Source organism: Chanos chanos, chromosome 5 (assembly GCF_902362185.1).
Source record: "Chanos chanos chromosome 5, fChaCha1.1, whole genome shotgun sequence".
NCBI classification, from domain to species: domain Eukaryota; kingdom Metazoa; phylum Chordata; class Actinopteri; order Gonorynchiformes; family Chanidae; genus Chanos; species Chanos chanos.
The window spans coordinates 12680648-12698336 of record NC_044499.1 but is presented as its reverse complement, the minus strand read 5'-3'; the positions used below and the strand labels follow the sequence as shown (position 1 = coordinate 12698336).

The 17689-nt window shown below is 39.6% G+C and overlaps 1 protein-coding gene across 1 annotated transcript; it reads right to left on the bottom strand.

Moving 5' to 3' along the window:
* Window positions 1-2076: 2076 nt before the first annotated feature.
* adcyap1r1a (adenylate cyclase activating polypeptide 1a (pituitary) receptor type I) lies at window positions 2077-16652 on the bottom strand. The gene is made up of 14 exons (XM_030773769.1): window positions 16596-16652; window positions 13298-13403; window positions 8627-8734; window positions 8037-8137; window positions 7650-7747; window positions 7212-7344; window positions 6093-6246; window positions 5769-5829; window positions 5406-5475; window positions 5060-5151; window positions 3981-4064; window positions 3078-3207; window positions 2669-2710; window positions 2077-2301 (listed from the first exon to the last, which is right to left on the bottom strand). Exons 1-14 carry the CDS (start codon window positions 16650-16652, stop codon window positions 2077-2079), a joined length of 1461 nt encoding a protein of 486 aa, XP_030629629.1.
* Window positions 16653-17689: the final 1037 nt, after the last annotated feature.

Here is a 17689-nt window from a genome sequence, read left to right as displayed (position 1 = left end):
TCTAAGACATAAACACAACATGATTTTTACTGGCCTCAGTATAAGAATTTAAAAACAAATCTTAAAGCACAAGAACAGTTTCACAGAACTTCATATACTCATTCACAAGTCTTGATATTTTTTTTGACATACTTCGTACTTACGGCTGATTGTAAAAAAAAAAAAAAAAGGAAGAAAATACATTTTACAATCTCCCTAAAGAGATAAACATTAATCAGTTACATAGGCATTTTTACAGGCAACTTCAAATGTATATTACGCAGTTGATTGGATCAACACTAAACCTCATAGATCAGACAATATCAAAATAGTCATAGTTTGGCACTTCTCACATGTACATTTCCATGGTAACAACATTTAACTTTGAACTCAGCTTGGAATGTATCCACTATCATAAATGTTTAACTGATAGAGATGCATCCTTTCATTTTTCTTTTTTTTTTTTTAAAGTGTGCGTTTATAAAGTGTGGGATTTATAATGTGGCTCTGTCCTGACTGATTTCATCACGACATAGGCTAAATAAGCCGGGAGAGCAAACATAAAGCAGGTCTCTGGGAACAAGCCAAATGTGCTGCCCGTAGACAAAACTACAGTAGTGTTCCCAATCTCACCCAGCAGAGCAGACAATTTGGGATGTAGGCGTTTGTGGATGTAGAAGCCTACTGGGTCTCTCCCCAGTTTGAAAGCTAGAGGTTAGGGTTTTCATTAACCTGGAGGTGAAAAGGTGATACCTGTTCCCACCCCGCTGCTACCATTCATTTCTTGGAGGTCTTTTTTTTTTTTTTTTTAGCTACATGACAGTGGTTTCCACCCCCCACCCCCTTTTCCACAATTAAAACTAATCTCTTACATATTTAATCCCAGAGTTTAAAATATCTTCACTGAAAAATTTGAGCAAAACATGGACAACATGAGTGAGTCACTGTGTTGTTACTAATTTTTTTTCTTTTCTTCATGTGTTGTCTTGCATGCTGCCTAGCGACGTCATAGGTCATTTGATGACATATGGCTGTATTCTAAGGTGACTGTGGACGATTTATAGATGGCTATCCTGCCTTGTCTGTTGCACTCACAAATTACTGAGGGTATAGCAACAATGTTTTTTAATTCGCACCTAAAAAGATCTTCATTAGCCTCCTAGAGGTGCTACATGTAGTAAACTGCAGGAAATGACATTTGTTTTAATTATTTTTTTGTTAGTTTCTTTGTTTTTAGGCCTGGGGGCTCCGAGGCCATTTCCCTACCACTTCAGTAATGAATCTATGCCACTGCTCATTTGGTAGACTCTTTAGGGCGGTTTGTTATTTTTTTTTTCTCCTTGTTTCTAACACATTTTTAGCAGATATTTGAAAATGAGAGATTCCGTACTGTTAGTGAGTGGGTGAAAATGCACATATAAGAGGCTTTAGTTGTAGATATGTTATGACCTTTTGCTGTCTTACAGTCCTCATTACATTCTGGGCACAGTCATCTGATAAGTCATTAGTTCAATCTTATTGGCTCCTTATAGGTTCCTTTATATGGGCTATGCTCCTGTAAAGGCTTAAACATGAATTATGGCTATTTAGACCTCCTCTCTCATACCCATCTTAGGATCCCTCTCTCTGAGAGGATGTGATAATGATAAGAAGGTTGTTGGAAAAGTGAATGTACACTTTCCATGCAAAAGCAAATTTCCTCAATTTACATAGAGTTTATGAGTTTGCAATAATCTGCTGTTACCTTGTAAAAGAACAAAATCAGTATTAGAAACTATAACGAACACTTTTAATTTTTTCCCTGCGCAAAATAAAAATGTTTTGGTGATACTAAATGATTCCCTGATGGAATATGACTGTCAGTAGAGAGATTCAGAAAAGTTTTGATTCTACAATTCTTTTTGATTTTTATTTCTTTACACTATTTGATATTAATTACTCTTTTATATACTTGTCAAATGTGTCACGGCTGTATGAAATACTTTTTTAATTGCAAAGAACAGACAAGGAAGGGCACCTTGGGCCTGTTCTGGTCTGATTGGATTAATTGGGTTGGGGATTGGATCTTGGGAAAGGAGTGGCAGAGGATTGGACCAATCAGGCGCTCATGTGGGCAGGTTGAGGTTGACACTCTCCACCTGAGGGCTGGACATACGGATCTGAGAGCTGCTTTTGCTCAGGATCGAGAGCTGCGTCCCCCCGTTCACCCCACTGCTGGCTAGCGAAGGGTGACGCTGCTGCTTCAGATCCACAGCAAAGTACCGGTTCACCGTCCAGCTCCTCCATTTCCTCTTTATCTCCGACTGCACCTTTAGGGAGAAACTTGAAAAGGTCATTTTTTAATGTACTCAGCTGTAAAGGTACACGAGCTCCCCCCTCTCCTTGTCCTCTGTGTGCCACTTAAGTCTCCTCAGCTGTTTGCTCATCACTGAATATTGTTACACGCTAGAACAACATCAATATGGAGTGGGGAAGTATTGATTGGATGCCTAAACTAAACTAAATACTACAATTAATAACATAATATGGTAACACTGTAGGTCAACACTGATATTGCCTTGCTACACTATATTCACCTGTTCTGAACGCTGTAACATTTAAAAAAAAAAAAGGTTGTTTGGGTTCGTTCCAAGTCTTGAACAATGTTGCAATTTGCAATTTAATTAAAAATTGAAAAAAAGAGGCTTACCTCGCCATTCAGGAAGCAGTAGAGTACAGCCACCACAAACCCCTGGACAGCGTTAAAAGGGAAATCAGAATGTCAGATATTCTAATTTAAACACAGTGTCTTAAACTCGTTAGACCATGTGATTCAAAGTGATTATCCTTGTCTTCTGTGATTTAGATCAGTTCAGTCCACAGCTTGTATCAGAGAGCTGTTTCTCATCCCAGGAACTGGAGGACTGAAGAAATATTTACCTCCATGGGAATGTAGAGGATGCCATGCAATACTTTATGCAGTTAAAAACACGTTTGTTTGTTCCATCATTGATGGAATAGTATACGCACATAACAGACAAAAGGTAGCTGTTTAGGGTTTTGTGTTAACAGCGATAAATGTATTGTAAACCGTGCTGTAAATTCACACGATAAGGTACCTGGAAAGATCCGAGGCCCAGTTCAAACACCAGTCTCTCTCTCTTACTGACATCTTCAGGTGAGAAAGCAAACACCGTGTAATGGATCCCAAACAGCGGAATGAGCAAGAGAGTAGAACGGGCCAACCTCCTGTCAACACACAACAAATCAAAAGCTTAGAGCAGGAGTTGTCATCCCGGCATGCCTCATTTTCAAACCTCAGAACAATGTTAATTAAACAATAAATCACGTTGAACAGCTGACACAAAAAAAAACCCTCAACTGATACCACCTCTGGCTAAACCCAATGGATCACACTCACTGCAACTGTAGTCTTGTTGTAATCCAGTGTAAGATGATTTGTCCTACAGTTTACCAGATACCAGAACACCCAGTGCAATGTGACTACAGCATTTCTCCAACCACACAAAGGTCAAATACAATCTGGGTCCTTGGGAATACAACTTTAGCAAAATAGCAACCTTGATTTAAAAATAGTACCAAAATACCTCGGATAAAATAATTAGAACATTGCTGCTAGATTTCTGTTTTGTCATCAAAATAGTAACATAGAACATCACTGTCTATTAAGCACCAAAAAAACCCCCACAAAACAGATCTAACAGACTCACTCCAGACATGACTTAATGAAAAGACATACAGCTGCTACTCACACCTAAACACATACGCAATCTCTCACAAACAGATATTATAAAATTATGCAGGTCAATACAAATACCCACACTGTGCACTCTAAACACACGAAGACACACACACACGCACGCACACAAAAACACGAACACACACACACACTCACTCACACAAATGCGCGCACACGCACACACACACACACACACACACATACACACACACACACACACACACACACGAACAAACACACACACACACACACACACACTTACAGAGTGATGGTAGAAAGTTCTGACATCCTGCATGAATGCTGGACAGCCTGTGTTGGCTCACTGAAGCATTTCTGTGCACAGCTGCTAAACATGACAAAGACAACACAACAAAGACAACAAACACCTCTTTAGGACAGAACAACACGTACACACACACACACACACACACACACACACACACACACACACACACACACACACACACACACGTACACACATACTAACCAAACCACTATCAAACTCTTTGTTTGACACATAACAACAATGCCACGTACAAATAAGACAACATTTTGTCTTCAAACAAAACACACATTAAGTCCAAACATATCTGTCTTAGGTTATACAAAAATGTAGCCCAAATGATGCATGGAAACAAGCATCCAATGTCACAGCCACTCAGAAATAATAACTGTGATATAAAGCACACCTTTAATCACAGGTAAGAAATCTGAATCAGGAGTCGACATTCACAAATACACAAAATATCTAACACATAAATATAAGTAACAACTGTCAGCAACAGTGTCTTATGATACACTCAACACCATCTAATGATACACTCAACACTGTCTAAGGACACACTCAGCGCTGTCTAATTATACATTCATAGCATTAACTGCTTGATAAACTCTCATAAACACTCTTTAAAACTACAAGTAACAGAAATATTACATTAATCCTGCATGTAAACTAGCACATCAAATGACAGAGTGCCCACACCCCAGACCAAACAGCATGGCAAAACTGTAACCAATAGCAACTCAGCAGGGTAGGCCTGAACATTCTGTTCTCTCAACAGACAAACTGGAACCACCCATAACTGAGGACAACATTACATTCACTGTTCAGACCACTACAAACAAGCCTTTGAACCCCTCCCCTCCCCCCAAAAACATGTAATTTCAATGATATAATGCATACTCTCAAGCTGTACAGAAATCAGTAATACCCATACACGCATGGATTATATCTAACCCAGTAATCAACACGGAGGACAGAATACACTAGCCAATCAACCAGAGGAGAGCTGCATACTCAGCTCATCATGTTTCCATGGCGACAGAGCTAGTCATACGTACAGGTATATGCTGGACTCATTCCCTCCTATGTCTGGAGACTGCAGTTTTTGGACCAGTATGACGATGATTCCAATGAAAAGCACAAAGTTTATCTAAGGAGAAAAAAGACATTTATCTTCATCATATTTCCGGCAAGTATGACATAAGCATGTAGTTAAACATAAACCATGTAGTAAGCACCTGCTGGATCTTTAGAAGAATAGAATTGACTTTTTTGTTTCGAGAGCAGCATTCAAATGAAAGAATTTAAAAGAATTTAAATTGCACAAAGACAAACTGTCCCCTAGGACTGCCGTACTGTTTTCTGCATGACTAATGACTGCAATAAAGACTGTGATGAACTCACCATAATAGAAGCCACCACAGGACCTTTGATTACCCACCAGAGGGCAGTGTTGTCATTCATATCCCAGCATCTGTGAAAACATTATTTCCTTACATTCAGTCAAATTGCCTTGTCAACAAGCCAAGGCAATATAACCTATTTATTCTCTACAATGCTGCAGTAAATCAATTATACATCTAAATGTTTGGTGTAACCACAACATGTTACATTTACATGGTCAACTGTGGTGTAGAACTTAACCATGAAACTGACGCCAATTTTGTAACAAGCTAGAAAAATAAATAAGGAGTGTGAAATGAAGGATGTGTGTTTATTTCAAAAGGTGACGTTTGTCTGTGTAACATTCACGTGCGTGAAACATACCCAGAGTCATCAAAGTGGAGACGCAGGACTGCCCATATCGTCACACAAATGGTGGGAGTTCCTAAAAGAAGAAAATGGTCCTCAATATTCTGTGGTTAATGAGGCTAACCGCTAACACCTCTATATAGTGTTTTATATGTAACATTGCCTTTCCCAGCAAAACTAATGTAGCAAGTTCCTGAAATAATATCAGCATTTTCACGAGCTGAAGTTTAATGCTCCTTTTGCATAGTCTAAATGATCTCAAATGCACATGAGGAAGTCTAAATTTATTTCTTTATTAAAATGGGAGCTATATACTAGAAGAACACTCATTCTCCTTACCCCAGCCTATGATGGTATACCAGTAGAAGTATCTTCGTTCTGGGAAGAAGGTTTCCACTAGCAGGGTAAAAAGGTACAGTCCCTCAATGAAGAGCCAGAAGTAGTTTGACATTACGCAGTAATGGAAGAAAACCATCACTGCTTTACATGTCACCTACAGACACAAACACAATATATATAAAAATGAACACAACCCAACTGAACTGGAATAGAATGGAAAGAAAAATGTGGAACAATAACAACCTATTTTGCAAAATCTCAGATCATGGCATGAAAAGCATTGTTTGTTTGTTTTTGTAACAACTTTTTTTCACAGGATACTGATATTTATTTTTCAGGTTACAGAAAAGACAGAGAGATTTCCTGCATCAGTAATACATAAAGTCAGCAGCCTGTAATTTAGGAAGCATTATACCAATCGTAAATTCTCATTCGTTACCTAGACACGCTCGCGTAGCGTGGTGAGGTCGTTTTAAAACAGTTTTTCACTGATTGTATTTAAACAGAATGATGTCATTATGATAGCCGCTGATTGCCGTGGCGAGAGCACCCTAAGACCTTATGTAGAGTTGAACAGGTATTGATATGGTAATGTGCTGCTAATTGGACATCGCCATGGCCTGTGGAACTCATTTTAATTATAGCCGTTTGTCAGCAACACAGGCAGACAAAGGGAGTGTGTTGCTACTGACTACAATAGAGAGCTTGAATAAACATACAATTATTACTATCTCCAAAATACAACAATAATCACTGCTTACGGTACATGCCATACCACATATGCATATTCACCTGAAGCAATCAATCTTTTGGCATTCATATAATTAAATATGTGGATAATATGGAAGTGCATATATTTTAATCTAGTATCTGAATACACTTTTATGGGTAAAGTAAATGTAGCACCTGGCAACAATCCAGGGAGAGATTTCCCAGATAAGGATTAAAAGTAGTCCTTAACCTAATGTACCATCAAAGGAGAAGCATTTTAGCGCAGGACTACGCTTTTCTCTTGTCTTAGAAATCAGTCTCCGGCGTCTTCACGGCAGAAGGCGACACAGGTTACGGCATGCACGAAACAGAAGGAACTGGGAGAACAGGGCCGACAGTGTGACTCACAGTGTGCACAAAGCAGTGATCGCTGTCTTCCTCAGCATACAGGACCCCGTCTTTGATAAACACGGAGATGGCTCTCAAAATGAACGACACAAAGAGGTTCATGTGGATGAAGTTTCGCGTGCAGTGAAGTTTCCTGTGAAAAGGAAAAAAAACAAAACAAATGGCGTTAGAACGGCCTGAGAGGAAGGCTGGCATCTGTTCTCTGTCAAAGAGAGAGATAGGTTTCAGCAGTGTTTGTGTTTCATCTGTTTTTATCAATTGCATCAGCAACAGCATCACTGAAACGATGATTCAAGGAAGAGGAGAGCATTTTATCGGTCAGACATTTCACAATTCACAGAAATGATCCTTACAAAATTCCCAGAAATGAGATTAATTGGAATTCAATCCCAAAATTCATTGAACTGTCACTGTTGTGAACAGTGCAGCGGAACTGACCTGAACCTGCAAAGGATCACCATGGCCGTGGTGAGAGACACCAGAGATGTGCTGTAACCCACTGTGTACAGTGCCTTCACCGATGCATAATAGGGATCCTATTGGACAGAAAGGATGATTCAAACTTGTCAACTGACGTAACTGGACATTCTCAGAAATCCTGAGTAAAATACAAGTCCTAATTCCACAAAGCCAGATTTATTTGCATCTTTTCCCCACGATAAAACTGGTCAACCTTCAGATATTGTCTATGAGACAAAACATTTAAAAAAAAAACAAAAAAAAACCATGAGAATTTTGGAAATGCGCAACATTAAAATAAAAGGAAGAATTACATTTTACTAAGTATAAAAAAAAGAGCAAAAATTGTTCAGCAGAAGTTTATACCGGTTTGGTTGAATTGTTGTCAGACAGACAGGCATCAACATAATGAGGGAAAGGTTCAGACCAGCCGTACTCTGTACAGTTCCTACTGATCCTCCCCAGACCTGAAAAACAAACCACCAGGTAAAGAGAGTCAGAGAAGATTTAAGCACCACAGCTGAACGAGGTACTACACAAACGTGACCGTTTTAACTGCAATACACAAACACAACTTTTTTTTTCATTCACACACCAACCTACACTCTGAGAGTAAATCACGCCTAGTGCTACGAACACATTCCCACACCTTTTACCAAAAGTTATCTTATCCTCTGACCCAGAATAAATGAACACCCCGTCACCGGGATGCTTTTAATGTCTTCCATATCAGAAAACTTTAGATCCCTTAAGTTCCACCTTCCGGTCTGATTACATTGACTAGAAACACTAACAATATGTTGGGGTCCGTAAATGATCTGTAAACACCTGAAATAGATATTTATTAGACCTTTAAAGCTATCACACATTCATAAAAATACATTATCCAAGTCATTAAGATGCGGTCACGCAAACTGCAACGGTGGTCATCGTGAGGAGGAGCGTGGTCTACTTGCCTTCATCTGGACTCATGAACTCAAAGAGCTCTGGACATTTGACCTCCACCACGTCTCCCACTCTCGCTGCCTGCCAACACGTCAGATTATCCCACATCCACGGACAGCCTGCCAAACAACAGCACACTTACATTCCACTCATTTGACTTTGAAGAGGACTTTTCACACAGACACTGCCACAAAGCCCCTTTACAAAATTCCCTTGGCCCTAAATCTTCAATGAGCACGTACAGAAGAAGGAAATATCCTCTGAATGGTTTTGGTAGCGGCCTGTGGAAAAAAAAGCCATTCTCCTCTGCACTCACTAATGGTCTGCGGCATCATTGCCTTCAGCATTAGGGTTTCTGGACTCTTTAGGAATTGTTGTTAGATCTCAGCTCTATCAAAGTTATGGCTCTTTAAGTCTGATATGCAAAAAGTAATGCCAAGTTTGCAACCAGCAGGGGGTGCTAGAGGCAAAAGAAGGAATGAGTCAACATCACTATGACTCACAGAGACTCTGAGGAGGTAGAGATGATTAATATGTGATCTTAGTGTAAAAAAACAACAACAACAAAAAAACCCCCAAATCAATATATTCTGAATGTTATCAAAACCTCTCTTGATTAGAAACTGAATTTCACTCCAGTGTGACTGTTGTCAAATTCTGACTCACAGCCTTGGTTCTGCAGTGTGTAGTCTCGTGGCTCATATAGCTGTGTTTAGCCAGCTGAGACTTGTTCCCACATCTCTATGGGGCCTGGGTTAATACGCTCACACGGTTGCTTAGTGCTTTAATTTGTCTAAGTGTTGAGATAATTGTAGCCTATTAAGATTCTCCATCTATGACTACCTGTGGAGGCTGATTATCTTTTAATAGTACATTTACTGATTAATTGATTGATTGATTGATTACAGACAGGATGAGCACTTTCTGTGCTAAAGGAAAAAAGTCATAGCTGTCCTTCTAAAACCTCTGAAAGTGACTATATTTCTTCTGTTATCATGTTATTGTTTTAGGTATAATTTATCATTCTAAGATTCCACAAAATTGTCACCTTATTCCCCCTTAACAAAAGTCATAAATTCCACACCTTTCAGAGAAATATAAAGCACAATTCCTATGTTAGTATTTAATTTATCAGTGTTCTTGACGTGATCAAGTCGCCATGTTGAATGTAACATAAAAATTAACAGAAAAAAAAACTCCAAACACGTAAGACATTGTTCAGGCCCTACATAACTGTTTCTTCACAGGACAACTTTTACCTCAATAATTTGCAGCAACCTGCCCTGTCTGAGAATTGAAGGAAAGTATGAGACCCATAGTCACTATGAAGACATGCCTGTAAATTTATAGCAATAAAATGTGCTTGGTTAGAGTCCCAGAGGTTCTGTTTCACTCGTTTCATGTCTCTTTCTAATGGTGTCCCTTCTTTCTTCCCTTCTCTCTCTGTGGTTGACTGCATTCCTAATGAGAGCACATTGTAATGGCATACAGAAGCTAGTGCAGTAGATTGGTTTAGTCTGTCTGCTCCCTTCCTCTATTTTCTAATCTGTTTTTTCTCCGTCTGGCAGCCTGGACACAAAGCCAATTACCTTTTAAAGGGCAAATGAGACCACTCTAAGCCAGGGGGGAGCTGACAAGAGAACAGACAGAGTGCAGCACCCTCTCCATCACAGCTATCACAACAGAGTGTGTCACACAACACAACACAACGCAATGCAACGCAACACAACACAACATGACATGACACAACATGACGAGAAATGACATGATGCGACACAACATGACGAGAAATGACATGACACGACACAACACAACACGACACGACATAACACAACATGACACAACACGGCACAGCATGACAACACGCACAACACAACACAACACGACACAACACAACACAACACTACATGACACGACATAACACAACATGACACAACATGACACAGCGTGACAAAACGCACAACACAACACAACGCCACACAACACAACACAACACAACACAACACAACACAACACAACACAACACAGCATGACATGAGAAGAAAAGAGACAACACAACACAACACAACACAACACAACATGATATGACACAACACGACACAACACAACACAATTACACTGGCATATCAGGATCACATCATTGTGATGTGCTTTCAGCTTTGAGGCATGTAAACGGTCAAACCAGAAGATGCCAAAACAGAACAGCACAGAGAATGACAAATATACTGTTTTAATCTATTATTGATCCAGCAATCCAATGATTAAACATCTGTCAGATCATAATGAAATTCATCTCAGACTGAACTTTCTGTTTTGTGCCAATAAAAATGTGATGTCATAGACTGGTTTTGAGTGATTTTTGCACAAAATAAGCTCTCCACACTTCACCACTCTTGCCTGCATAGTTATTATTTGCATTTGTTTATGGCATAGTGGTTGTTTCTGTATTATAGTTACTGTAGTTATCAAATGGGGTCAAAGACCTCTGACATTATATATCTCAACTGTTGATTCTCATTGCTTAGTTTAGGTGTCATTGACTAATAATGACCACAAGTTCTAAAAGCAAGAACAAACCAGACTTCTGTGCATTAACATATCTGAACTGACAATCTCTTATGGGTGCTCTGAGACAGGTTACATATGCATTTCTGTTAATGACTAGCGTGATACAGCAAATACATACTTATACTGTGATAGCGCTCAAAGCTGAGTGCTTTAATAAAGCATTCTCTATCGGTGATGTCACCTCTTCCCCCTGTTCTTCTTCTTCTTCTTCTTCTTCTTCTTCTTCTTCTTCTTCTTCTTCTTCTTCTTCTTCTTCTTCTCCTTCTCCTTCCCCCCGCTCACCCCCCATCCCCTGCCCTCTCGTTCTCCTCTCTAACATGACTATTTTAATTCCGACTGAATGATTTCCTGTCTGTAAAATGACTAGGCTGCTCTTTGTTGCGGAGCAGGAGGAGTTGAGGATCAATGGAGCAGACATAAAGACCGAATATGCAAAGGTCAAAGAGTTAAAAACGCACTCAGCCAATGAAGAAACATAAGCAAGAAAACCGGTACGACTGACCATGAATTCCTACATGATTTGTTATCAGAGAATGTCATATGGCAGTAATATTTTATGCATTAAAAAGATGAACACTCACACCGTAGCTTAAAATTAAAGTCCATGCTATCATGAAGTCTATGCTGATCACAGCGATAGTGCTACTGAAAAACTAAGCAAGACTTAAGACCTGAAAGAACATGAAATACATTTTTTGTTCTAATGGTGATTTCAAGCCAAAATGTTCACTTTGTTATGCCTTACTTTTTACTTTAATTTTGTAGTTACATAGAACAAAAAGAATAATTTTGACCAATCTGAATGGTACTTTATGATGTTTTTTATCCTATCTTTTTTTTTTTTTCAGGTGTGTGAGTTCTAGGTTTGAATATCTTGGTTCTTTTGTTGTAATGCACCTGAAGACAAATGTGGGAGATAAAAGGTAAAGATAAACATGGATTATTTTTAATGTAGGATATTCACACGTCCATAAATAGATTCAGGTGCTAGGGAGTGAAGGTCTATGGAAAATTAACATGGATTAACATGGATAAGAAATAAAAAAAGCCCAAACATTTTGCAATCTAATTTTTTTTTTTTTTTTTTTACAAATTTCCTTAAGTAAAATATACATTTTTATATTTCATTCTATGCACATATGACAGACAGGGCTAAAAGGTTATAGTTTTATAGCAAGATTTTTCCACTTCTTACAGAATATTCCACCTTTTACAAGATTTTCAACCTTTTTAGAAACTGTCATTAAAATAAACAATTCCAATTATCAGAGCATGGTCATCGTTTCAGCTCATCGAGTCAAATACATAAAGACCTTCATTCATCCAGTAAAGGATGTATTACAAACAATAATACATCCTTCACTGTATCTCAATGTCGTCATCTATGCATTTTATCTGTATACCTCTTACATGTATCCTCGGTGTCCTGTATCCTGTATCCTCGCTAATACGGCATATCCAGGTTGTATCACTAACCATCAGATTCTTATTTGTTACCAGCTGTCTCCTCTAAAATATTCAAATGTACCTTAAAAAATCTCTTTATTATGTCCTTGTGGCAAGAAACCTGTCAGTTTATGAGGGTAACATCTTTGTTATCAGCTATTCAAGACAAAAGTCCTCTATATATGCTTTTGTCTGCAGTGTGAACATGCCCTTTAGAAAATACATCCTGAGTAATGGGCTGGAACTCCAGCTGTTTTAGCTCTTAAAAACTATTATTTTCTGTTCTAAACAGTCTGAATTATCCAGAGTGGCCTTGAGGCTGCCAAACACATGAGTCACAGAGTGCTCTGTGAGACAGAATCGTTGCAGCTTATTTATAAGAGTTACTCAGGAACAAAACCTCAAGCATTCTTGAATCAACCCACTTTCCAATCTCTACGACAGGAACAGCTTTAACATGTCGTAGCCCTGCTTTCCTGTGCACAGCAGAACAGAACGCAGGAGAACAAGAATGCTGGTGTGCGTCTGTGAGATCTACTTGTTGCAATGAACAAACATATGCAGTGGCAGTAAACGGACGAACATGAAGGCGTTTCGTGTCCGTATTTCTTTCTTATCACTCTCCTCTTCTTCCTTCTCTCTCTCTCTCTCTCTGACTCAAGTCTTACCATACTCCATGTCTTCCGTGGGGTCATGCAGTGCAATCCTCTCCATGCATCGCTCTTCCTCTCGTTTAATGACGCAGTTGGAGATTTCTGAATGTATGGGGCACACCTGGAACAACAAAGCAAGCAGTGACTGTAAAACAAGGGCAATTATCAGGTTTCGCCACAGAGGAGAAATGCATCAGAGGAGTTTCTCCATGGCGTTCACTGCTTTACATCTTTCGGTTCTGCTGTCCCTCCCCAGAAGGTCTTATCTCTCTGTCCCGTGACCTCTAACAATTACGGCATGAAAATATGTCCTCTCACCCTTATTGTAGGACGATAATCTAGAGATGTAGTTGTAAAGTAATGGTAAAAGGGGACAAGGCACAAATAGAATACATATGAGTACATGAGTCCTAGAACATAGGACACACGGGCAAAATGAAACCAGTTGCTGGAAGCCTGAGACGGGGTGTTGAGTCATCAAAAGCCAGGGAAACCTAAATTAGCACCTTCGTAAAGTTTGATTTAATATCATAAAATATTAAATAGGAGACCGAGCAATAGAGAGGCAGTATGCATAATGCCTGGACAACATAAAGAGATTAAAATGAAATTTACCCACAATATCTGTTAAGTCATCTGTTAAAAAAAGGGAAAAAAAAAATTAGTGCTAAAATATTGAATCTGGACAAATGTCAGTTCCTGTAAAACATGTCATCTGGGACATTGGTACATATCTACTCTAATGAGAGTAAATGCAGAACTCAGAAGCTCCGTAATGAGCGAGCTTCTTGATGAGAGGATACATGATTGATACAGAAAGGGACCTTAAACATTTCTCAAGGAATTTTAATCCCTGCATATTTCAGTCAGACTAAAGTGCTAAATGAATAAGTCCTTGTCCTATGCAGAATTTTCATTGCTTTACAACATCAGCCTGTAGCACTGAGTGTAACCATCCTCTTTCATTTTTTTTTACATATTTCTTATGCCATTTATGTAACTTTTTAGATAGTTGTGCACGACTTTAAATCTTTGAAAATGTTGAATTTGGTTTTGAGATTCCTCCTCCAAGTCTCAAAGCACTCCATCATCATATTTACTCAGCACCATCTGAAACTTCCCTTCTGTTATTTAATCTGTTGGATAAAAACCAGCTTCCACCCCCTCTCAGCTTACTGGCATTCCGTATAAAAGTACAATGCTAAGAGCATTTCTTAAACAACAGCAATTATCAAGTTTTGGAACGGGGGGGGGAAACACGTCAGAGAGGTTTCCTCAAGGCATTCACTCCTTTCTATCTCTCATTTCATCTGTTTCTTTCCAGCAGGCTTGGTTTCTCTGTGCCCTGACTACCCTCCAAACCATCTGACTTAGAGTCATAAAGCAGATCACCCAGACTCTCAAGCTATTACAGGCAGTTTGAATATCCTCTGCCAAACCCCATTACTCATCTGCTTGACTTTACTGCACTTTACCACACTGTGTTCTCACATCTGCAGGTGACACTGAACTTCATTTAATTATGTATTGGTATTACTGTTGACTTGCTGTGATCGGAATCATGACACGAGCTGTAAAAAGTCCTTTGGTTTGTTTGTGCTGAGATTAATTTAGAGATAATAAGTATTTCAGTAAAGCTGGTTACAGCCAGAAAAGCAGACCAGATGAGGGAGGAAGGGAACTTCCCAGAAATAGCACTAATCTGATGCAGATGACTGATTCCTGTGTGGTATTAGTTTTGACTACTACGTATGATTTTAACCTTGTAAATCCATTTACAGAATTTAAAGCTGCATTTTACTCTAGCAGAACATGTCTCGTTAGAAAAAAAAAGAAAAAAACAAAAACAAAACCATTTCCATGTCATGCAATGGCACACAAACACAGACACACACAGACATACACGCGTGTGTATGTGTGTGTATGTATGTGGGTGTGGGTGTGTGTGTGTGTGTTTGTGTATCTGTGTGTGTGAGAGGGAGAGAGAGTAAGATACTGATGTTCTGCTGCCCCCCCCCCCCCCCCCCATTCCATTGCTCTCCACTAGACCAGCTGTGTTCTGCCTCTCTGAGTATTACTCATGCTGCAGGCAGACGAAACACAGCGCTTTAACAACATCTCATTCAACACAAACACACTATGCTTCAAAACATTCTAAGACATGCAAATCTGTAAACACATTACCCAGAACCCTATACACTAGCAAGTCAACGTACACATCGCAAACACATACTCAAACTAAAAACACACTATTTTACACGCTGCATCACCATTAAAACACTTGCCTTCATATTGTAACCCAACCCACACATTACACCATTCTGTACCCTTTGACTCAGCATGCACGCGCTATCCTACACACAGTGCAACTATATCGACGTACACGGCACAGCTGAGTTCTCATCATCTGTGCCAAGGAGTATCTCGACCTGGCAGAGGACTGTCTGCAGACGCATTCTTTCTTCTGCTACAAAGATAAAAATAAAACTTGTTCTCCTCCACCTCCCTCTCTGTCTCTTTTGTTGTAGTCTCTCCTGTTACTGTCCATTCATCTTTTATTCCTTTGTCCTCTCTTTTCCTCTTTTCTCCTCCCTGGACAGATCTTAGATTGTGATTAAAGCTCCATTTCAGTGGACATGGACATACACATTTCCCATGGGCATTGTTCTTACTCGGAGAAACCAGCAGCCTCTTTCTCACTTTACCAAGTGGAGATAATAAACCACCTTTTTGACCAACGGCCGTGCATGGAGCTTCCCCTGCAGATATTACTCTCAGACTGTCAGCAGGTATCACTAACAAATACTGCAGTGAACAATTGCAGCTATTTCCATTTGTTGTTCAGGATGAATAATTTCAATCTCAAGGTGGAATATTCTGAAATTGGCTGTGGCAGTGAAGCAGTACAGATGGACTTAAAAGCCCCTGTCAGCTAAGCCATCTGTTATTACAGAAGAGGAGACTGATCCCAGAACAGTTCCGTGTCTCCAAGTGCTAATGGTGCATATGGTATTGAAATTCAGGACCCTACTGTTAACATCCACATGTGACTCCACAGAACGGGCTCACACACACACACACACACACACACACACACACACACACACACACACACACACACACACACACAAACACACACACCACACACATACACACACACACACACACAAACACACACACATACACACACACACACACACACACACACATTCAGAGCAGCAGGTTGACAAACAGAAAAGGGAAATTTATTTTTCCTCAGTTCTCCTTGAGCTCTTGAGCGTGGGCTGTGAGTGTCATTCACTGAGCTGTTTACCAGGGAGAGGAGGAGGAGGAGGAGGAGGAAGATCATGAACAGCAGGGTTCTCCTCATTTTCTCCAAGAAACAGATCTCAGTGGTGGGTTGGCAGCGCGCTGACTGTGTTTACAGGAATCCAGAGAGGCACCTCTGTACAGCGTCACTGGACTCTTCGACTTTAAACGACCTGAAACACACACCACACATCATGTTAGTGCTGTATACACACACACACACACACACACACGCACACCCCCCATACCACTGTTTTTCTAGTGCTGTTCCTTTCACCATCCCAATAAATCATTGTCCGGTGACTCAGTGCTTTCTTTAAAAGTATTACAGCAATTCAGCTATTGCTGTAGTGTCATGCTGTCCCTCTAAGCATTTGCTTTACCATCATGAATGAATGGCAAACAAGTTATTAGCAAAAAATGACTGCAGAGGAGATCACAGTCAGTCAGGAGAAGTAATGACTGAGATGTGAGATGTGAAAAGAGAGAAGTTAGGATTTAGGATGCATATAAAATGTGTAGGGGGGACTTACCAATCCTGAATTTAAAAAAAAAATAGTCTCTTTTCTCAGTGCTCAGTATAACACATGACAACTCTAAGCAAAGAAAAAAAGATTTATCCTGTAGACCTCCACCTCTGCATCTTACTCATCTCAACCAGCTCCAGAAAAAGAGGATAAATGGATGAATCATACAACACACACACACACACACACACACACACACAAACACACACAAAAGGCACAGACATACACACATGCAGACACTTCTTTCTCTCCCTCTCTCTCTCTCTGTCTCTCTCTCTCACACACACACTGTGTGTGTGTGTCTCTCCCCTTTCTTTCCCTCTCTGCATCTACCCTTTGATACAGAAACCAATTACTTTTAAACTGTCTCTCAGATCCTTTATCAAATAATAAAGCAACCAGTGTGAGAGAATAACCAATATATTCAGAGGAGGATAGTGTCGCTGATGCAGAGATGACACCAGATGTCTCAGAAAACACAAAAAACAACAGGATATTACAAATATTTTTTTTTCTCTCCCTTTGCGTTCTTCACCGGACAATAACTGAACTCTACTGGTCTGCTGAAGCA